The sequence below is a fragment of the Mixophyes fleayi genome, chromosome 6 (assembly GCF_038048845.1).
Source record: "Mixophyes fleayi isolate aMixFle1 chromosome 6, aMixFle1.hap1, whole genome shotgun sequence".
NCBI lineage: Eukaryota > Metazoa > Chordata > Amphibia > Anura > Limnodynastidae > Mixophyes > Mixophyes fleayi.
Genome location: NC_134407.1, coordinates 185,858,277 through 185,881,915, shown reverse-complemented (window position 1 = coordinate 185,881,915; position 23,639 = coordinate 185,858,277). Strand labels below are relative to the sequence as shown.

The 23,639-nt window shown below is 42.7% G+C and overlaps 1 protein-coding gene across 1 annotated transcript in view; it reads left to right on the top strand.

The window, feature by feature from the left end:
• Positions 1–1,062: 1,062 nt before the first annotated feature.
• The window catches only part of GGT7 (gamma-glutamyltransferase 7), a 39,708-nt gene continuing 17,131 nt past the window's right edge, over positions 1,063–23,639 (top strand). The window contains exons 1-7 of the mRNA XM_075177569.1: positions 1,063–1,373; positions 9,394–9,620; positions 11,926–12,077; positions 13,710–13,824; positions 17,243–17,310; positions 17,869–17,942; positions 22,456–22,649. Of these exons, the coding sequence (XP_075033670.1) occupies positions 1,217–1,373; positions 9,394–9,620; positions 11,926–12,077; positions 13,710–13,824; positions 17,243–17,310; positions 17,869–17,942; positions 22,456–22,649 (987 nt within the window). The 5' untranslated portion in view covers positions 1,063–1,216. The remainder of the gene's footprint in view (positions 1,374–9,393; positions 9,621–11,925; positions 12,078–13,709; positions 13,825–17,242; positions 17,311–17,868; positions 17,943–22,455; positions 22,650–23,639) is intronic.

Sequence of the window (23,639 nt, the reverse complement as noted above, 5' to 3'; positions counted from 1 at the left end):
CTGCAGGGCCCCCGGGCACCTGCCCATTGTGCCCAATGGGAAAGACGGCCCTGGGGAGAGAGGTTCGCCCATCAGGGTCTATACCCAACCCCACAAACAAACATGAAAAAAACAAAGACGCACAATCCAAAAAGTGATAAAGTGCTTGGGGCTAAGTACCAAGTGAATAAATAAATAAATAAATAAATAAGTGCCAGAAGGCCCCAGCCTTTCGGCCGGATATATAAGAATTATCCTTGCACCCGGCCAAAAGGCAAATTAGAATGGTTGATTAATAAGAGCATACAAAGGTCATCCTTCAACTATATTTATGGATATATTCTATAAAAATGGATTTTGATCAAATCATTATAAGTACAGGCTGAATAAGACCCCATGGGGGCTAAGAAAGATACTGGGTTGAGCCCCCTTTCATCCATTGTAAAAAAAAATGCAGATTAAAATGGTTTAGAGCAGTGATGGGCAACAGGCTTCCCTAAGGCCACAAGTGGCCATCTGAGCTTTCAGCTGCTTCCTGCTGTATTGTCAGATTTGCATGTTATAGCTTGTAACACTTGCTTAAAACGTCTGCTGAGCTGTTATTAGAGATAGGTGCCTCTTCTTTTGATTACATGTATTATTTTACCTTATTACTGAGATTAATGTCAGGCCACTTCGAAGGTTAGAAGGCTGCACCATGCGGCCAAATAAGTATTTCAGGTTGCCCATCACTGGTTTAGAGTAATTGGGTGCCCCTCGGTGCATTAATGGGCATCATTTTGGAGCCACCCATGATGCAATATTGGGCCAATCTAGACAACTGCAACGTGTGTGACACCTTTATACACATAACACCTACAGCTTGTCCTGCCCAACAGCAACGTGTACCTGTAACATCGTGGTAAATGTGAGTCTGGTATGTGGCCAGCTGTAATATATTCACCTGTTTATTCCTCCTATATAATGGGCATTAGTGAACCTACTATAATAACCATCATTCTATCACCATAAATAATGGACAGAATGTTTGAGAAACAATCCTTCCCACGTGACGTAATACCCATGACGTCATAGGAAGTGAAAGTGTAAGCGGCTGACTTCTTATCCCATCCCTGACATCATACTCATGCCAAGCAGCGATCTTACCCCGTGACGTCACAGGCCCCGCCCTCCCCCGTAGCCGTGATCTCACCTCTCCCTCCCTCAGCTCTGCTAGTGACGTCACAGGCAGGTAGAGATGGCGGATCCGGGCCCCGGGCGATCTCTGGGCTCTTACTCCCCTGTAGACTATATGAGCATCACCAGCTTCCCCCGCCTGCCCGAAGAGGAAACCGGGGGAGAGCCGGGACCGAGGGCCGGGGAGGACGATACCTTCCTGGGGGAGCATGACTCCGGTAACCTGCTGTAGGCTTGGTGGATGGTGTATTATAGTGATGGGCACATACAGTGCATATAATATACAGTGCATATAATATACAGTGCATATACAGTGCACATACATGCTTTATCTGACATGTGCAATAGCAAAATAACCGTCTCTGTATCTATCCTTTGTAGTGGCGTATCAGTCGCATCAATCAGTGTATTACTTATACATCACTTGTACAAGTGCATATGTTTCCCAGTGTGTATGTCCATCACATGTGTACCACCAGTGTGTCTGACCATCACATGTGTACCACCAGTGTGTCTGACCATCACATGTGTACCACCAGTGTGTCTGTCCATCACATGTGTACCACCAGTGTGTTTGTCCATCACATGTGTACCACCAGTGTGTCTGTCCATCACATGTGTGTCTGTCCATCACATGTGTACCACCAGTGTGTCTGTCCATCACATGTGTACCACCAGTGTGTCTGTCCATCACATGTGTACCACCAGTGTGTCTGTCCATCACATGTGTACCACCAGTGTGTCTGTCTATTACATGTGTACCACCAGTGTGACTCTCCATCATATGTACCACGATCACATGTACCACCAGTGTGTCTGACCATCACATGTGTACCACCAGTGTGACTCTCCATCATATGTACCACCAGTGTGTCTGTCCATCACATGTGTACCACCAGTGTGTCTGTCCATCACATGTGTACCACCAGTGTGTCTGTCCATCACATGTGTACCACCAGTGTGTCTGTCCATCAAATGTGTACCACCAGTGTGTCCGTCCATCAAATGTGTACCACCAGTGTGTCTGTCCATCACATGTGTACCACCAGTGTGACTCTCCATCATATGTACCACGATCACATGTACCACCAGTGTGTCTGACCATCACATGTGTACCACCAGTGTGACTCTCCATCATATGTACCACGATCACATGTACCACCAGTGTGTCTGTCGATCACATGTACCGCCAGAGTGTCTATCACTGCATTCTTCCCGTGCATCAGTGTGTCTGTCAGGGCATCCTTCCCATGCACCAGTGTGTCTGTCATTAGGTGTGCATTATTGTAGTTTTCTGTCGATTCGTCAAATGTATAATTGGATCTGTTTGTTCATCAAATGTACAAATTTCTCCATTGTATGCATCATTGTGTCTGCCTATCCATCACATATAACATCATATGTACCAGAGTATCTATTCATCCCATGTACCAGTGTATCTGTACATCACATGTATCTGTATATCTGTCTGTCCATCCATTCCACATATCAGTGGATGTGCTAGTATGTACCAGTGTATCTGTCTATCCATCACATGTACTAGTTTCTCTATTAAATTTACCAATGTTTCTATCTATCCATACTATGCACCATTATATCTGTATATCCATCCTACGTACCAGGTATCTTTCTATCCATCCCATGTACCTGTGTATCAGCCTCTCCTTCCCATGTACCAGTGGATGTGTTAGTTCCTTCATTTTATGTACCGATGTATGTCGTCTATCACATGGACCAGTACATATTTTTCTCCATAACATATATCAATGTGTCTGTTTATCCATCACATGTACTAGTCCTCCATTACCTGTACCAGTTAATTTGATTATCCATCCCGTGTACGTGTGGATCTGTCTACTCATCCTGTGTACCAGTGTATTTATTTATTTATCTTACTATCAACTATATCTGTGTACCAGTGCATCATGCCTAGCCACCTTGTTGTCTGAGGCAGCAAATGAAATTAAATCCCACTCATCCCATTTTTATCCAGCACAAAAATGATGTCTCAGAATTTTGTCAACCATGGTTGAAATTAATTAAAACATGTTATCTTTTCAATTTTATCTACAAGATAAGTATATAAACAATTTAAAGGAAAATGTGGACTTTTTACAACATAATGGTTTTAAAACATGACTAGTAAATATATTTTTAGCTGGCAATAGACAATATATTTGCTAAAAAATTGTCATGGACATTGACTTTAAATAACATGGTGACCTCAGGTCACTATGACTGTTGCAGCGCATCAGCTGGAATGAAGGAAAAAAGGCTCTTGCTGGAATATGGGAATTCTGTTAGTCACTGCTTTATAAGGTTAATATAGTTCTGTTTCTGTTCTATGCTTATCTCCAAACTTCCAATTGGAGTACAGGAATCGGTCTCAGCCTTGTATAGATACTCACTCTAGCTTTTTGTTGGAGCACTTTTTCTCAGTGGGGACTGATGAGCGCAGTCTCCAGATTCGGGTTTCCTCTGTGAATTGGTCACCCGAGTGGGGTCAGTGTTTCTCTAAAGTCTCCAGCAGCCACCATGGTGGTTTGGTCAGCACATGGACAGTCTGCTGACTGGGTTTATAGACATACCCAAAAATGATCCACCTGGTTCCGATCAGATCATTATCGGGCATTATTTAAATTTGGGTCCAGAATAAATCAAAAGATAATTAGTTCATACATCAAGTGCATGCGTGTCAATTTTTTTTTAACATCTTATATGTAAATATATGGCTTTAAAATTCTGTACTATTCTCTGTGATCAAATAAATATTATATTTTATATTTATTACTATGGCGGGAATCTTCCATATTTTCTTCTCCTGCCATGGTAAATTTAAATAAAATCTAAACTCACCAAATTTGCAGTGCCCTTTGAGCCAAATAATGAATACATTATTGCCTTCTATTAAAACCTTCACATTTTTTTATCCAGTACTATACTAGAAGTATTATTACTTTGCCCCACATAAATATGCCACAATTGTTTTCAATATAACATTATTAATATTTTTTATTTATTAATAGTTTGTTTTTATATAGCAGCTACATATTACACAACGTTCACGCCCTCAATCTTGCTGATGTTCCTATAGATGTTTGGACCATAATTAGCAAATGCCTTTTTTTAACAGTTGCCCTTAAACATAACCTATTGATTTTCACACACGCTTATACACAAACGGTAGAAAAAACAATAATAGGAAAGACACATTTCTTTACTCGCTACATGAGTTTTAACTCTTTAATCACTCACTCTTTCTAGTTACATTATAGTCTATGTGATACTAGGGGGTAAATGTATAAAGCTGCGAGTTTCCGAGAGATTTAAAAAGTAGAGATGTTGCCTATAGCAAATAATCATATTCTAGCTAACATTTTGTAGAATGCAATAAATAAATTATAACTAGAATCTGATTGGCTGCTATAGGCAACATCTCCACTTTTCAAATCTCTCGGAAACTCAGTTTGTTTTTGTTTTGTTTTTATTCCCCACAATATAGTTTTTTATGTATAGTTTTTTTAAATTTTGTTTTTAAATCAGCATGTTAGCAAAGCAATAGAGTTATTCCATATTTGCACTAAGGATAGTTTATTAAATATACCCAAACTGTTGACATCATACGGATCTGAGCATATTTGACCTCAAAATATTGCTACCCAGAAAGTCAGAGGATAACTAACATACTAATTTAACTTACATAAGAGGTAATTCAGCCTGATAAATGTAATTCAATGTAACAGTTCACTACCATAGTATACATTTTATACATTTATATCCACTATAAACTTAAAGGCGTTAGGGGTATATGATAAAGATATAAGGAACAATTTGATATATGCTCTCAGGCATGTGAGGTTCTGGGTGAACATACATGATGCTAAAGTAATGATATTTGGTGTCTGTTCCTACCTGAGGCCGGAGCACAGAAGAGCCAGTGCTGACAATGTCATTGTACCCGCTGTGCTGTTTGTTTGCCCGTTTCACCACCCCCTGTGTTTATCTGTACATCTATCCAGTCTCTGCGTCATTGTGATGTGATGTTTCAGGTTCAGCATACATTCTCTGCCAACATCTTCATATCTTAACAGCAAGCAGTGTGTGATCATTTTATGGGCGCAAAAAGTATGTGCAGCTGGAATGTTCAGAATGTACCCCCAGTCATCTGGTATTACATCTTCATATGTACACTGTTCTGTGTACCGTACAGATACATACCCTGTGTGCAATGCAGAGACACACACTGCTCTGCGTACAGTATAGATTCATACCCTGTGTGCAATGCAGAGACACGCACTGCTCTGCGTACAGTACAGATACATACACTGTGTACAATGCAGAGACACACACTGCTCTGCGTACAATACAGATACATACACTGTGTGCAGTGCAGAGACACGCACTGCTCTACGTACAATACAGATACATACCCTGTGTGCACTGCAGAGACACGCACTGCTCTGCGTACAGTACAGATACATACACTGTGTGCAGTGCAGAGACACGCACTGCTCTACGTACAGTGCAGAGACATACACTGTGTGCAGTGCAGAGACACGCACTGCTCTGCGTACAACACAGATACATACACTGTGTGCAGGGCAGAGACACGTACTGCTCTGCATACAGTACAGATACATACACTGTGTACAATACAGAGACACGCACTGATCTGCGTACAATACAGATACATACACTGTGTGCATTGCAGAGACACGCACTACTCTGCGTACAATACAGATACATACACTGTGTGCAATGCAGAGACACGCACTGCTCTGCGTACAATACAGATACATACACTGTGTGCATTGCAGAGACACGCACTGCTCTGCGTACAATACAGATACATACACTGTGTGCAGGGCAGAGACACGCACTGCTCTGCGTACAATACAGATACATACACTGTGTGCAGGGCAGAGACACGCACTGCTCTGCGTACAATACAGATACATACACTGTATGCATTGCAGAGACACACACTGCTCTGCGTACAATACAGATACATACACTGTGCAATGCAGAGACACGCACTGCTCTGCGTAAAATACCGATACATACACTGTGTGCAGGGCAGAGACACGTACTGCTCTGCGTACAGTACAGATACATACCCTGTGTGCAATGCAGAGACACGCACTGCTCTGCGTACAGTACAGATACATACCCTGTGTGCAATGCAGAGACACGCACTCCTCTGCGTACAGTACAGATACATACACTGTGTGCAGTGCAGAGACACACACTGCTCTGCGTACAGATACATACACTGTACAATGCAGAGACACGCACTGCTCTGAGTACAGTACAGATACATACACTGTGTACAATGCAGAGACACGCACTGCTCTGCGTACAATACAAATGCATACACTGTGTACAATGCAGAGACACGCACTGCTCTGAGTACAGTACAGATACATACACTGTGACCAATGCAGAGACACACACTGCTCTGCATACAATACAAATGCATACACTGTGTGCAGTGCAGAGACACGCACTGCTCTGTGTACAATACAGATACATACCCTGTGTGCAGTGCAGAGACACGCACTGCTCTGCGTACAATACAGATACATACCCTGTGTGCAGTGCAGAGGCACGCACTGCTCTGCGTGCAATACAGATACATACACTGTGCAATGCAGAGACACGCACTGCTCTGCGTAAAATACCGATACATACACTGTGTGCAGGGCAGAGACACGTACTGCTCTGCGTACAGTACAGATACATACCCTGTGTGCAATGCAGAGACACGCACTGCTCTGCGTACAGTACAGATACATACCCTGTGTGCAATGCAGAGACACGCACTCCTCTGCGTACAGTACAGATACATACACTGTGTGCAGTGCAGAGACACACACTGCTCTGCGTACAGATACATACACTGTACAATGCAGAGACACGCACTGCTCTGAGTACAGTACAGATACATACACTGTGTACAATGCAGAGACACGCACTGCTCTGCGTACAATACAAATGCATACACTGTGTACAATGCAGAGACACGCACTGCTCTGAGTACAGTACAGATACATACACTGTGACCAATGCAGAGACACACACTGCTCTGCATACAATACAAATGCATACACTGTGTGCAGTGCAGAGACACGCACTGCTCTGTGTACAATACAGATACATACCCTGTGTGCAGTGCAGAGACACGCACTGCTCTGCGTACAATACAGATACATACCCTGTGTGCAGTGCAGAGGCACGCACTGCTCTGCGTGCAATACAGATACATACACTGTGTGCAGTGCAGAGACACGCACTGCTCTGTGTACAATACAGATACATACCCTGTGTGCAATTCAGAGACACACTGCTCTGCGTACAATACAGATGCATACCCTGTGTGCAGTGCAGAGACACGCACTGCTCTGCGTACAATACAGATACATAACCTGTGTGCAGTGCAAAGACGCACACTGCTCTGCGTGCAATACAGATACATACCCTGTGTGCAATGCAGAGACACACACTGCTCTGCGTACAGTATAGATTCATACCCTGTGTGCAATGCAGAGACACGCACTGCTCTGCGTACAGTACAGATACATACACTGTGTACAATGCAGAGACACACACTGCTCTGAGTACAATACAGATACATACACTGTGTGCAGTGCAGAGACACGCACTGCTCTACGTACAATACAGATACATACCCTGTGTGCACTGCAGAGACACGCACTGCTCTGCGTACAGTACAGATACATACACTGTGTGCAGTGCAGAGACACACACTACTCTGCGTACAATACAGATACATACACTGTGTGCAGTGCAGAGACACGCACTGCTCTGTGTACAACACAGATACATACACTGTGTGCAGGGCAGAGACACGTACTGCTCTGCATACAGTACAGATACATACACTGTGTACAATACAGAGACACGCACTGCTCTGCGTACAATACAGATACATACACTGTGTGCATTGCAGAGACATGCACTACTCTGCGTACAATACAGATACATACACTGTGTGCAATGCAGAGACACGCACTGCTCTGCATACAATACAGATACATACACTGTGTGCAATGCAGAGACACGCACTGCTCTGCGTACAATACAGATACATACACTGTGTGCAGGGCAGAGACACGCACTGCTCTGCGTACAATACAGATACATACACTGTGTGCAGGGCAGAGACACGCACTGCTCTGCGTACAATACAGATACATACACTGTATGCATTGCAGAGACACACACTGCTCTGCGTACAATACAGATACATACACTGTGCAATGCAGAGACACGCACTGCTCTGCGTACAATACCGATACATACACTGTGTGCAGGGCAGAGACACGTACTGCTCTGCGTACAGTACAGATACATACCCTGTGTGCAATGCAGAGACACGCACTCCTCTGCGTACAGTACAGATACATACACTGTGTGCAGTGCAGAGACACGCACTGCTCTGCGTACAGATACATACACTGTACAATGCAGAGACACGTACTGCTCTGCGTACAGTACAGATACATACCCTGTGTGCAATGCAGAGACACGCACTCCTCTGCGTACAGTACAGATACATACACTGTGTGCAGTGCAGAGACACGCACTGCTCTGCGTACAGATACATACACTGTACAATTCAGAGACACGCACTGCTCTGTGTACAATACAGATACATACCCTGTGTGCAGTGCAGAGACACACACTGCTCTGCGTACAATACAGATACATAACCTGTGTGCAGTGCAAAGACGCGCACTGCTCTGCGTGCAATACAAATACACTTGCTGCTCTGCAGAGATTATAAGTTAAAATCCAGTTCTCTATATTACAGGTATATAAGGGTTAAATTTAGGGATTTACTGTAGAAATCTGATATCTCTTGAGTACTTTGTTAATCTCAGGACTTCAGTCTTTAGATATTAATCGTAAAGCAGTGGAGTCTTTGGCCATAAGGATCTGAAAGGACAGAAGAGCTCACACAGCCTAGCTGTATCTCTCTGCAGGTATCTACAGGACATTTGTCTGGGCTCCTAGTTTATGTTACTCAGTTCTCAATCATAAGTAGAGCTGGAGGAACTGACAGCTCACATCATCCTTCTGGTCTGAATGTTTTGGTGTTGTTAACCGTCTATTATTTCTTTGGCAGCTAATCTTTCTAAACATTGGTAAGATCGTATTGGGGAAATGGTAGAGATCGAGCATTTGGGTAACATAATTACTTTCTGCTTTTTACAGACCCAGACGGCTTCCTGAAATCAGCACGCCTGCAGCGGTTGCCATCCTCCTCTTCAGACATGGGCAGCCAGGATGCCTCCCCCCTCCGAGAGACGGCCAAGGACCCTTTTAGCTCTGAGTGCAGCTGCCACCATGATAGTCTTACAGTCATTATAACGGCCTGCGTCACTTTTGCTATGGGGGTCACAATAGCACTCATAATGCAGATATATTTTGGGGATCCGCAGGTGAGGATAAAGTAATCTCTGAAGTCAGATATTTAGGTGTAACAACCTCAAGTTCCCTAATGTGTGTAGACTGTCTATCTATATGCCTGTGTTGTACAGAGGCGGATATAGAAAATGGTTGTACCCCGGGCGATTTAGGGGGGTGATTTGGGCCCCGTCCCCTTTCTGACTTCTGAGGCTGCCGGCAGCTGCACACTATGTGCAGGTCCGCTTGGCAGTGACAATGTGCTGCCCCGCTGCTCTGATTGTGTTTAAAACACAATCAGAGCAGCCGGGCAGCACACTGTCACTGCCGAGTGGACCTGCACATAGTGTGCAGCTGTCGGCAGTAAGCCCCTGCTAGGGGGGCGATTGCCCTGATCGCCCCCCCCCCCACCCCCTGGATCCGCCACTGGTTTTGTACATGCTAGTTCTTGCTATACATTTGCTTATTATGCACACTTCTGTGTCCCACTGTTGATGAAGACTTATTTGGTGAGACCACATTTCAGCATACACCCTACTTGTTTACTTTCCTCCCAGCTCCCATATTATTTGTGTGTGTGATCCAGATATCAGCCAATAAAGTGTGCATGTGTGTGTGTCTATATAATATAATATAATATATATATATATATATATATATATATAATTTGCACATACAGTGGATGAAGTGGAAATTTAGAAGTGGTGGTATGAAAAATGGAATGGAATTTGATAGTATTACAATGAAGGCAGTAGGAGAGGTGATGGTATGGTGTACCACCACACACACACACACACACACACCCACTTCTACCACTGACTCTGTCTTTCTATCTGTATGCGCACACACACACACTAACACACACATCAATCGGCCACAACATTACAACAACTTGCCTAATATTGTGTAAGTCCCCAATACAGCTCTGACCCGTCGAGGCATGGACTCCACAAGACCTCTGAAAGTGTCCTGTTGTGTCTGGCACCAAGACCTCAGGAGTAGATCCTTTATCTCCTGGAAGTTGCGAGGTGGAGCCTCCATGGCTCAGACTTGTTTTTCCAGCACATCCCACAGATGCCCGATCGGATTGAGATATGGGGAACTTAGAGGCCAAGTCAACACCTTGAAATCTTTGTCCAGATCCTCAAAGCATTCCTGAACAATTTTTGCCGTTTGTCAGGGCGCATTATCCTGCTGAAAGAGGCCACTGCCATCAGGGAATACCGTTGTCGTGAAGGGGTGTACTTGGTCTGCAACACTGTTTAGGTAGGTGGTACATGTCAAAATAACATCCACGTGAATGCCAGGACCCAAGTTTTCCCAGCAGAACATTGCCCAGAGCATCACACTGCCATTCCTATCTTGCCTTCTTCCCATAGTGCATCCTGGTGACATCTGTTCTCCAAGTAAACGACGCACGCGATGTAAAAGAAAACGTGATTAATCAGACCAGGCCACCTTCTTTAATTGCTCCATGGTGCGCTTTCAGCGATGGACAGGGGTCAGCATGGGCACTCTGACCGGTCTGCGGCTGCGCAGCAAGCTGAGATGTTCTGTGTGTTCTGATACCTTTCTAGCATAGCCAGCATTAACTTTATCAGTAATTTGTGCTACAGTAGCTCTTCTGTGGGATTGGACCAGATGGGCTAGCTCCCCATGTTCATTGATGAGCCTTAGGCGCACATGACCATGTTGCCGTTTTACCGGTTGTCCTTCCTTGGACCACTTTTTGGTAGGTACCACAACATACCAGGAACAAGACCTGCCGATTTGGAGATGCTCTGACCCAGTTGTCTAGCCATCACAATTTGGCCCTTGTCAAAGTTGCTCAGATCCTTATGCTTACCCATTTTTCCTGCTTTCAACAGATCAACTTCAGGAACTTACTCTTCACTTGCTGACTAATATATCCCAGCCCTTGACAGGTGTCATTGTAACGAGATAATTCGTGTTTTTCACTTCACTTGTGGTTTTAATGTTGTGGCTGATTGGTGTAAATATACATACATACAGTGGTTGAAGCAGAAATTTAGATGCGACGGTATAGAGGTGGCGGTATGAAAAATTTAAGAGGATTGTAAGTGAATGGAATTTGATCATTTTACAATGAAGACAGTAAAAGTGGCGGAATGGCATATCACCGTATACACCCCCACTTTGAGGACTGTGTGTGTATGTGTGTATATATGTATATGTATATATATATATATATATATATATATATATATATATATATATATATATATATATATATATATATATATATAATACACAGACTCACAGCCTCTGTCTATACATGTATACATAGCTTTGTGAATATATTGTTATTTACCCTTCTAGATCTTCCACCAGGGGGCAGTAGTGAGTGATGCTTCCCGTTGTACAGCTTTGGGTATTGAAGTGTTGGAGAAAAGAGGGAGCTCCGTGGACGCAGCCATTGCCACTGTTCTATGTCTGGGGATTGTTAACCCACACACGTCAGGCATTGGGGGGTAAGTAATCACTTGTAGTGAGCGCAAATACTGCCTGTGATATTCAGCATTTTATGGAGTAGGGAAGCCAAATTCAATAAGTAGTCTTAGTACTTTTGCCTTAAAGTTCAGTAGACCTAAGGAAGCCTTGGGAAAGAGAATCGGACTCTCACCAGAGATTGTGTTACTATGACAGTTACCATTGCTGGATACACAGTCACTTAAATCTCTTCTCCTTGTAATTCTGCCAATAACTATCTCTCTTCTGCATATGTAATTACCTTACATCAGGATCACTTTACAGTTACACAAAAGATACATTTATGAGAGATTTAGATATTTGACCGAATAAACACCCTTGAAATGCCAACGCGTAAGATTCTCATCACAGATTAGTAACCATTTCCTGACCAAAGTCCAGAGACTGATGTGAAGAGGTGTGTGTTACATGTACGGTATATATATATATATATATATATATATATATATATATATATATATATATATATACACACACAAGTATATGTAGGTATCTTCAATGGATAAATGCTCCCGCTGTGTCATGACAGACAGTATTTTCATGAACAGATCTTATAGAGGGCTGCACACAAGCAGCTGTCCTGTGAGCTCTCCTAGATAGACCGCACATGTTAGTGGCATTGCTAAGGGACCTAGGGCTATATTTACTAAACTGCTGGTTTGAAAAAGTGGAGATGTTGCCTGTAGCAACAAATCAGATTCTAGTTATCATTTATTCAGTGCATTCTACAAAATGACAGCTAGAGTCTGGTTGCTATAGGCAACATCACCACTTTTTCAAACCCGCAGTTTTGTAAATGATCCCCGCTAGTGCTTGAGACCCAGCCAAACTTAATACATATCACATTGATAGACTGTCGTTACTGTGCCCACACATGCCACATCAATTCACCACATGCCATCACTTTCATTATCATTGATTTGTACAACTAGGGAGTAACAATACTGCACTATCCAAATAGGGAGAACAATAAGAAATATCACGATTAACAACACTGTAACACAATAAAACAGAGAGGGCCCATTCGCTAGATCTTGCCTGTATCTTGCATGTAATCACTTTGTTCTCACCTGTGATCACTGACACTGTGCCCACCCAATTGCCATTACTTGTACTGGCTCTCCTGTAGCCACTGGCTCTAATCTATCACACTCACATGACTTGAGCCCGAACTAAAGCATTAGAACAGTGCCACCTAGTGGCTAAATTGTCCTGGAGTGAAGCGGTATTTTGATTTGGCATTTCCAATAAACAAATACTCACTATCTAAGCAAAATATCTCTTAGACATGGGAGCGCTCAGTAGAATATCACTTTAACATGAAGCAGTAAAAAGTATGAAGTAAACATTGTATTTGAAAATGAATCTAGCACAAAAAGTCATTAAAATGTTCCTTTTTTAATTTCCCTGAGAGCTACTATTCTTTATGGTTGTAAAACAGAGTTTCTCAAATCTGGTCCTCAAGTTCTCCTAACAATTAATTAACAGATGGGACAAATACTGAGCCAGTCCAATAGATTATATCACCTGTTTCTAGGCTTGTCACTTTACCTAGAGCCTGTCCTTCCCACAAAACAGTAATGTTAATACCAAGCTGTCTTTGTCTACATCAGAGGGGGAGTGATGCTCGTACATGACATCAGAAACAACCTCACAGATGTCATTGATTTTCGAGAGACGGCGCCATCTGGAATCCATACTGAGTTTTTGGAGTATTGGAAAAATAAGGTAAGTTGTGGCCTTCTACTCTGTGGTCGTATTGCTCTTTCCGTACTGCTGTCTATGCTTAGTAAAACTGCTTGTGTAATCATAACCTATAAAACTCCCACCACGAGGCACCTGTTCTTATATATACCATATATATATATATATATATATATATATATATATATATATAATATATATATATAATATATAATATATACTTCATTTCACTCTTTATATACACCTCAGAGAAATGTATCACTCATACCAGTCACCTCACATTTCTATGGAAGCCTTGTTTACTAATGTCCTGCAAAAACTTTTTAAAGATGTATTTTTAAAACAGATTTTTAACATGTTTATTCAGGAAGTTTCTCAGTAGATCCCCTGTCTGCTCACCCTACGCACTTACCCTCTTCCAGCCTGCTCACCCTACGCACTTACCCTCTTCCAGCCTACTCACACTACGCACTTACCATCTTCCAGCCTGCTCACCCTACGCACTTACCCTTTTCCAGCCTGCTCACCCTACGCACTTACCCTCTTCCAGCCTGCTCACCCTACGCACTTACCCTCTTCCAGTCTGCTCACCCTACGCACTTACCCTCTTCCAGCCAGCTCACCCTACGCACTTACCCTCTTCCAGCCTGCTCACCCTACGCAATTACCCTCTTCCAGCCTGCTCACCCTACGCACTTACCCTCTTCCAGTCTGCTCACCCTACGCAGTTACCCTCTTCCAGCCAGCTCACCCTACGCACTTACCCTCTTCCAGTCTGCTCACCTTATGCAGTTACCCTCTTCCAGTCTGCTCACCCTACGCACTTACCCTCTTCCATTCTGCTCACCCTACGCACTTACCCTCTTCCATTCTGCTCACCCTACGCACTTACCCTCTTCCAGTCTGCTCACCCTACGCACTTACCCTCTTCCAGTCTGCTCACCCTACGCACTTACCCTCTTCAAGTCTGCTCACCCTACGCAATTACCCTCTTCCAGCCTGCTCACCCTACGCACTTACCCTCTTCCAGTCTGCTCACCCTACGCACTTACCCTCTTCCAGTCTGCTCACCCTACGCACTTACCCTCTTCCAGTCTGCTCACCCTACGCACTTACCCTCTTCCAGTCTGCTCACCCTACGCACTTACCCTCTTCCATTCTGCTCACCCTACGCACTTACCCTCTTCCATTCTGCTCACCCTACGCACTTACCCTCTTCCATTCTGCTCACCCTACGCACTTACCCTCATCCAGTCTGCTCACCCTACGCACTTACCCTCTTCCAGTCTGCTCACCCTACGCACTTACCCTCTTCCAGTCTGCTCACCCTACGCACTTACCCTCTTCCAGCCTGCTCACCCTACGCACTTACCCTCTTCCAGTCTGCTCACCCTACGCACTTACCCTCTTCCAGTCTGCTCACCCTACGCACTTACCCTCTTCCATTCTGCTCACCCTACGCACTTACCCTCTTCCATTCTGCTCACCCTACGCACTTACCCTCTTCCATTCTGCTCACCCTACGCACTTACCCTCATCCAGTCTGCTCACCCTACGCACTTACCCTCTTCCAGTCTGCTCACCCTACGCACTTACCCTCTTCCAGTCTGCTCACCCTACGCACTTACCCTCTTCCAGCCTGCTCACCCTACGCACTTACCCTCTTCCAGTCTGCTCACCCTACGCACTTACCCTCTTCCAGCCAGCTCACCCTACGCACTTACCCTCTTCCAGCCTGCTCACCCTACGCAATTACCCTCTTCCAGTCTGCTCACCGTACGCACTTACCCTCTTCCAGCCTGCTCACCCTACGCACTTACCCTCTTCCAGTCTGCTCACCGTACGCACTTACCCTCTTCCAGTCTGCTCACCGTACGCACTTACCCTCTTCCAGCCTGCTCACTCTACGCACTTAACCTCTTCCAGTCTGTTCTTATATATACCTCATATATATATATATATAATATATACTTCATTTCACTCTTTATATTCACCTCAGAGAAATGTATCACTCATACCAGTCACCTCACATTTCTATGAAAGCCTTGTTTACTAATGTCCTGCAAAAACTTTTTAGAGAAGTATTTTTAAAACTGATTTTTAACATGTTTATTCAGGAAGTTTCTCAGTAGATCCTCTGTCTGCTCACCCTACGCACTTACCTTCTTCCAGTCTGCTCACCCTACGCACTTACCCTCTTCCAGTCTGCTCACCCTATGCACTTACCCTCTTCCAGCCTACTCACCCTACGCACTTACTCTTTTCCAGCCCGCTCACCCTATGCAGTTACCCTCTTCCAGCCTGCTCACCCTACATACCCAATTCCTGATGCTCACCTTACACATTTAACCAATTCCTGCTACGTACCCTATATCCCTCACCTCTCTCTGCCGTTCACCTTACACACTTACCAAATGCCTGCTGCTCACCCTGCGCTCCTGCCCTCTCTCTGCTGCTCGGCCTGCGCTCCTGCACTCTCTGCTGCTCGCTTGCGCTCCTGCCCCCTCTCTCTGCTGCTCGCCCTGCGCTCCAGCCCCCTCTCTCTGCTGCTCGCCCTGCGCTCCAGCCCCCTCTCTCTGCTGCTCGCCCTGCGCTCCTGCCCCCTCTCTCTGCTGCTCGCCCTGCACTCCTGCCCCCACTCTCTGCTGCTCGCCCTGCGCTCCTGCCCTCTCTCTCTGCTGCTCGCCCTGCGCTCCTGCCCTCTCTCTCTGCTGCTCGCCCTGCGCTCCTGCCCTCTCTCTCTGCTGCTCGCCCTGCGCTCCTGCCCTCTCTCTCTGCTGCTCACCCTGCGCTCCTGCCCTCTCTCTTCTGCTCTGTGTTTACCAGAACCACACCTTTTACTCTTATTTATGTTTCTTATTTGTTCTGTGAAGAGATCCATACACAAACAGAGCTTTATAACTTACATATAAATAAGTACATTATGGGTATATTTATGAAAACTGTTCTGGAGGTAACTGTGTTGAATAGGTGGTGTTGCCTATAGTGACCAGTCAGATGGTTGATTTAATTTGTTAAACTGTACTGTAAACTGACCAACAGAATCTAACTGGGCACCACGGTGGCTTAGTGGTACTGGGGTCATACGTTTGATTCCTGACCATGGCCTTATCTGTGTGGAGTTAGAATGTTCTCCCCGTGTTTGCGTGGGTTTCCTCCCACACTCCAAAAACATACTGGTAGGTTAATTGGCTGCTATTATATTGACCTTAGTCTCTCTCGGTCTGTGTGTGTGTATGTTAGGGAATTTAGACTGTAGGCTAAAATGGGTCCTGGGACTGATGTGAGTTCTCTGTACAGCCCTGCGGAATTAGTGGCGCTATATAAATAGCTGTTGATGATGATTGCTATGGACAATGCCTCCTCTTCTACACAGTTACCTGTAGAACAGTTTCCATAAATATCTGCACTTATATTATATACCTCTCTCTTTCTTTATCAGCCTGGTATTCTGGTTGGTGTCCCTGGAATGTTGAAAGGGCTAGCCAAAGCTCACGAAATGTACGGGAAGTAAGTACATACTAGGGTCTTTTCAATTTGGTACTGGAATTGTTTTTGGTTACTGAGAATAATGGTACCTACATGTCATAGATTTCTGCTTGGACTGTAATATAATGAACAAAACAAAACTCTGTTGTTTGAAATGGTGATTATGATCATCTTCTCATTCAGTAATGACCATTGATAGATGATGATGATGATGATAGGATGGTTTTTGTAGCACAGGAACTGATCCATAGAGGATACTTGATATCTATGAATCGCTATGACAATTAGCCGTACCCTGTCATTGTTTTTCATTTACTAACGCTGAGAAATATTGTTTTATGCATGTGATACATTACAAAAAAACCTGTCTTAATAATTTCCTTAAAACAGCACACAGAGGGCCTAAAATTTCCAAAGTCCAGCTATTATATTGGTACTATTAACATGCTGTCTTATGTGAACTTAATCACCCTAGTTGGTATCACTGTGCCTATATTGATGGAGACTTAGGAGGAATGAGCTCATCTACACCAGACTGTAAAACTCTGCCATTTACACCCATGGTTTTTCTTCTCTCAGACTGCCTTGGTTGGATATTGTTTCGAAGGTGGAAGAAATTGCCAGTGGTGGTTTTAATACAACACACGACTTAGGTAAGGCACTTTGTTTTGATGAATTTGAAGGAGAAATGTTGTTTACATCTTCCCTAGATTAACATAATCCAGTTGGCACAATAAGACCCACCTGGGCATGTGAAATAGTTAATCAAGACTAAATTAGCTGGTCTGCCTAAAATAATTAAACCTCCTTATAATATGTTTCACATTCGCTATTAAAAACAAAACTCTACCACCACTGTGATTTATTGCAAGATTTGACACTCTTCGGAAGTATTCAGTTACTCCCTGTCTCTTCCAAAATTCCAATCACAACTCAATTTAACCAAAATTACTGTAAACCAAACAGTTTCCTGCTTACATGTAGCATCATATAAATAAAGTCTATTAGACACTTATGTCTTTTAAGAACACAAAGACTGAATGTTATTTAATCTTGATAAAAAAAGTAGATATATAAAACACCTATAGAGATATAAATTATAAAACAAATTCAGAAACTGATTAGCTTAATTTCTTGCATAATCTGTGGGCTGGGGGAAGGCTACAAGATTTGGACAGTTCCTCAGCAGCAGACAGAAAACGGACAATTTGCTATATAATTTCATTGCTTTTGTAAAGCTTTTTTTCTTCTGATCAAATCCCCTCCCTCTGTAACTTTCTAAATATATATATATATATATATATATATATATATATATATATATATGTGTATGTGTGTATATATATATATATATATATATATGTGTATGTGTATGTGTGTGTATATATATATATATATATATATATATATATATATATATATCTATGTGTAGATTACAGAGTGTTAAACCCTCTGGTATTGATGCATATTTGCTATAATTTTGTGTGCAGTGTTATAGACATAATACAGGGGTGAGTCTTTTTCACCCATTATTTGACTAGGTGATTTATTTAGCCCATGTTAAAGTACAGAGGCCATGGCTGACCTATCGGTAGACCAGCCGCCTGGCAGGGTGATGACGTTATTCTGGTATCCTCAAAGAAATGGTAGGAGTGGCAGAGAGTTTGGATGTGTGGCGTGAATGAGAGAGAAGGCAGGTAGCGAACTTAAGGAACTGAGGAGATTTTGGTGTTGTCAACAGTGAGGGAAGAAGACAATGAGCTTGGTTTGGCCATATTTAGCTTGAGAAAACATTGTGACATCCAGGAGGAGATGGCAGAGAGACCGTTGGAAATTTGCAAGAGGAGGGAGATGGAGAGTCGGGGGAGGACAGGTAGAACTGTGGAGACAGTTGGAAATTTGCAAGAGGAGGGAGATGGAGAGTCGGGGGAGGACAGGTAGAACTGTGTATTATGGTACTGTAGACCGAAGGAATTGTTTAGCTCTCTCAGAGAGGAGGTGTAGAGTGAGAACAACAGAGGGTCGAAGAGGAAGCCTTATAGGACCCCAACAGAAAGTGGTAAAGGGAGGAGGAGAAGGTGGAGGTAGAGATGGCGAATGAGGCTGCTGCAACAAAGGGGTTGTCACCCAGGATGAGAGAGGGAAGGTTAAAGGACTGGAAATGGGGGAGCCTGGCCGCAAGTTGTTGGCTAAAGGAGAGGCGCCCGTAGGAGAGGACAGTGGAAAGTGGTATCGGAGGGGGCAATCAAGTTATACTGAGGGCAAGGAGGTTAAGGGTGTTAGGTGAAAATGTTATGGATGGAGGCCGGTTTGTTCCACACAGACCTAGCATTTCAGAGTGCACAGGAGAAAGGGATGGGAGCGGGGACAGGTGATTAAGATCGGATGAGCGAAGAGATTGATGAAGTTTGGAGGTTGAGGATAAAGGGCGGGGATACATTTAGGGCACACCGGTAGACAGGATGAGGAGAGAACTGAGGAGGATGTGGGCGGGGGAGGTGAGTGTAAGTGGCATGTTGAGATGGGAGCAGGGTTGAGGGGGGTAGGTAGGATGGAGGTGGGTCAGAGGGGAGAGGTAGGGAGTGTGATGCATCATGAGTGAGGTGGGGAATCAGAGGGGAGATGAGGAGGTATCAAGCTGGGGGAGGTGGAAGGCTATGAGAGACGGAGGGGTTGGGGTTTATTAGGCTGAGGGCCAGAGAGAGAGGAGAAACAGCAGGGTCAGATGAGGGAAAGGGAGACGGTGAGAATGAGGAGGAGCAAGGGAGTGGGGAAGTGATAGCCCTGGGGCGAGGGAGTGCATGGGAAGTATACAATGGAGAAGTTAAGTTATACAAATAAGTAAACACTAATGATGGTACATTGAGAGTTAAGGTTATACAATTGCTGTAATAAACACTAATGATCATACAATGAAAGAGAAGGCTATATAGTTGCTGTACTTGGCAGCGGTAGCTAGGCTGAAAAGTATACAAGTGATGACAATAAGGGCAGCACAATGGTATTATACACAGTAGTAGACACAGCAGTACATACAAGACAAGTAAGTGCAATAATAGGAACAGTAATCAAATTAACAGAAGTAGGAAAATCAATGTCAATGTGCTGGAGATGGGAGGACATTGGATGAGATGCATAGATGGCATATATTAAGAAAAAATAACACTTTCTTAATACTGTTTTTGGCAAAATTGTGAATAACCCTTTAAAGGATGATTAGATATTTGAATAATAACTGACTGAGCGACTAAAACATCCTCTGTTGTATTATTGTACTTATTGCGACTCTGTTTGCTATTGGCATGTGCACAAAAAAAATGATGTGGCACAGTGATTAGCATTGCTGCCTAGGGCCATGGGTTCGATTCTGTATGGAGTCACATTCTACAGCTCCGTATAAGTACATGGTGCTATATAAATAACTGTTATGAATAAGTAGTCCAGTATTAAGCCTACCTCATCACTAATCTGTAACCCCAGTCACAGTTATAGCCGTTAAATAGTTAAACCCTAAACCTTTAAATTGTGTATAAATATGATATAATAGTGTCAAAAACGGTAGTGAAAACAAAGTGCATGAGATGATAAAAGCAAACCTAACTGACACAAGAGATCATTAATAGTATCCGAATCATATCCAAAAATATACAACTTTTCTAAGTTATCTATTAACAAATGAATCAATCTAAGCCTAAGATATATATCTGGGTTATCCAACCATTCCAAGAGTTAATTCCTTCTTATATCTGTTAAAAAGCTTGATTCATATATTGAAACCATTTTGTGTTTGCACAAATTATTGTGTATGCAAATTTGAAGTGGAAGCGACTAGGGAACATGAAGTCAATCCAAATAGTCATGTGTAATGACGTGAAATTAATACTTTTTATGGTTTTGCAAAAAGACCATTTTAAATGGGTCTAAATCAAGTGGTTCCATTTAATTCCAGCACTTGTCACTTCATAATCATTTCGTATTGCTAATTATTCTTGGATGCATAGCTAATTAAACAATATTTGGATATGTTGAACACATAATCCTGCTTTAACCCATGACATGTAATTTAATAATTTTTCCGTTTACTACAATATTATATATACAAGTCAAATATGTAATTTTAGATAGAACCATTACTTTTAGCTATGAGCAAGCATGTACTTTATATGTGATGTAAATAAATGCCTAGAAACGAATATTACCTTTCTTTATTAAATGCATGCTTAATTAAAATAAATTCAAACATTTTGTCCGTATTGAATGCCCAGGTAATACCGGTTGAACTAGCTTCGCTCAAACCACTATTTTTATGACTTTTGTACATTTTCATTCATAAGTAAGATTTAAATTATATAGACTATTAATATAGATTTTAAGATTGTGTTAATATTCATTTGGCAGTAATCTGGAAGTACAGAAGTATCCCTTTTATGACCTTTTGTTCTTTCTAGTTATTATTTTGTTGCATGGACAGCTTTAATCACTAAGAGTTCGTTCACACATGCACTGGGAAAATGGGTAAATAACGCACAAAGCTACCATTCATGCATGAGAAATGCGTAGTGGCGTATTCTTAAATTTTAAATGCAGTGTTAAAATGTGACAACGCGGTGGTGATAGGAGCACCATTGACTCTTATTTGACTAATTTTTAATGCACTTATCATGAATGTATTAAAGCAACAGTCCCATGATTTTTTTTTTTTAACATAAATCACAGTGGCAGGCTATTAGAAGAATCTTGCTATTTACTATTTTTCCTTGGTTTGTTTCTTCAGGCTGCTGTTAATGATTTATAATTTTGCACAGTGTCCTATGACTACCACAGTCACATGATCTAGTGAGCAGAGAAGCTTTGGAAAGCCCCTCTGACTTCTGTCTGCTCTGTGTACTGTACAATCCTTTCCCCCACTTTGCCTTCACTTGACATGTCGAGAGTTGTGAGCCGGTGTATGTGTAGCAGCCATTCTTTGTGCCCTCCAGAAAGATTTTGAAAAGGAGACTATGATTTGTTGGAGGACAGCTAAGAATTCTGATGTATGCCTAAACTTGTTCTTTAAAGATAAAAAAAATAAACCTCACTGTGTTCATTGAATCATTTTAATAGGTACTACTACATATTTAAAGGGTAGAGGGGGCATTCAATTGCTAATTTTCTCAATTATGCCAGCTAAGGCCATCAGTGAGTTGAAAGAAGAGGGACTATCGAGCAGTTTTCTAGAGATCTTCTTCCCACGCGGACTGCCTTTGACACCAGGGACGTTTGTCAGGAGGATGGACCTGGCAGCTATTTTGCATGAAGTAGCAGGAAGAGGGGTGGAAGCATTCTACACTAGCAACTTAACACGGGAAATGGTTGCTGAGGTGAGACAACATTTACATTACAGGTTACATCTATAAATGCCATTCTTGTCTGACACCTATCACATCATGCTAGATTGGGCATCTCAAGTTCTAATATCTATGTAGTTTCTTTTCTCATTTCCTACAATATTTCTGTGCCGCGCCCGATTCATGTGCTTTTCCATTTCGGAGTCTCCCACCTCCTTAGAGATACTCACCATCCTGTAGCCCCTGTTTGCCGTATTCTTTTGGCATCTGTGCTCTGACTTAGGGTGTCAGATTGCCTGGACACTGTGAGACTGCACAAGGCTTGCTCAATCAGCCTTCATCCATGCCCATGGTCAGGTGGGGTGAATATTCCAGGGAATATAAAGAGTCATCAGAGACTGGAGAGTTCCTTTATATACAGTGGGGTAGAAAACTTTATAAAACAGTACCGCACTAAAGATAATTCCTAATGAATTGCAAAAAAGAATGGGTAATAATTAATTATGTAACCATTCAACCCTTTGGCTAGGATACACATAAATAAAACCTGGTGCAAATTAATTGATTGGAGTCTACCTGTGCATAGTTAAAGACTTTCAATTCATTTTAACAATAAATTCATCTTTCTGCGAGAGGCCCTACAGTTGGTTAGTGCATTTCCAAACGAGGACTTCATCAAGAGGATCAAAGAACTGTCAAAGCATATCCAAGAAGCGGTTATTAAAAGTCATCGGTCAGGAGAAGGATAGAACAAGCTTTCACACAATTTTAATAACCCCTGGACCACTCTCTAGTACATCATAAACAAAATGAAGAGACTAAGGCAATGCTGTGAATTTGTATAGAATCAGCGGTTTATAGCATTGGGGTTTTTTTTTTGTGTAAAATTTTGATTGCCATGATGTGCATATTTTGGTAATTAATGTATTATGGCTGCAACTAATGGTTAACTGATTTTTAATTAAAGTTGAATATAAAACTATGGACATGGCACCATGGTGTTAATCATTCTTGCACCTAGAT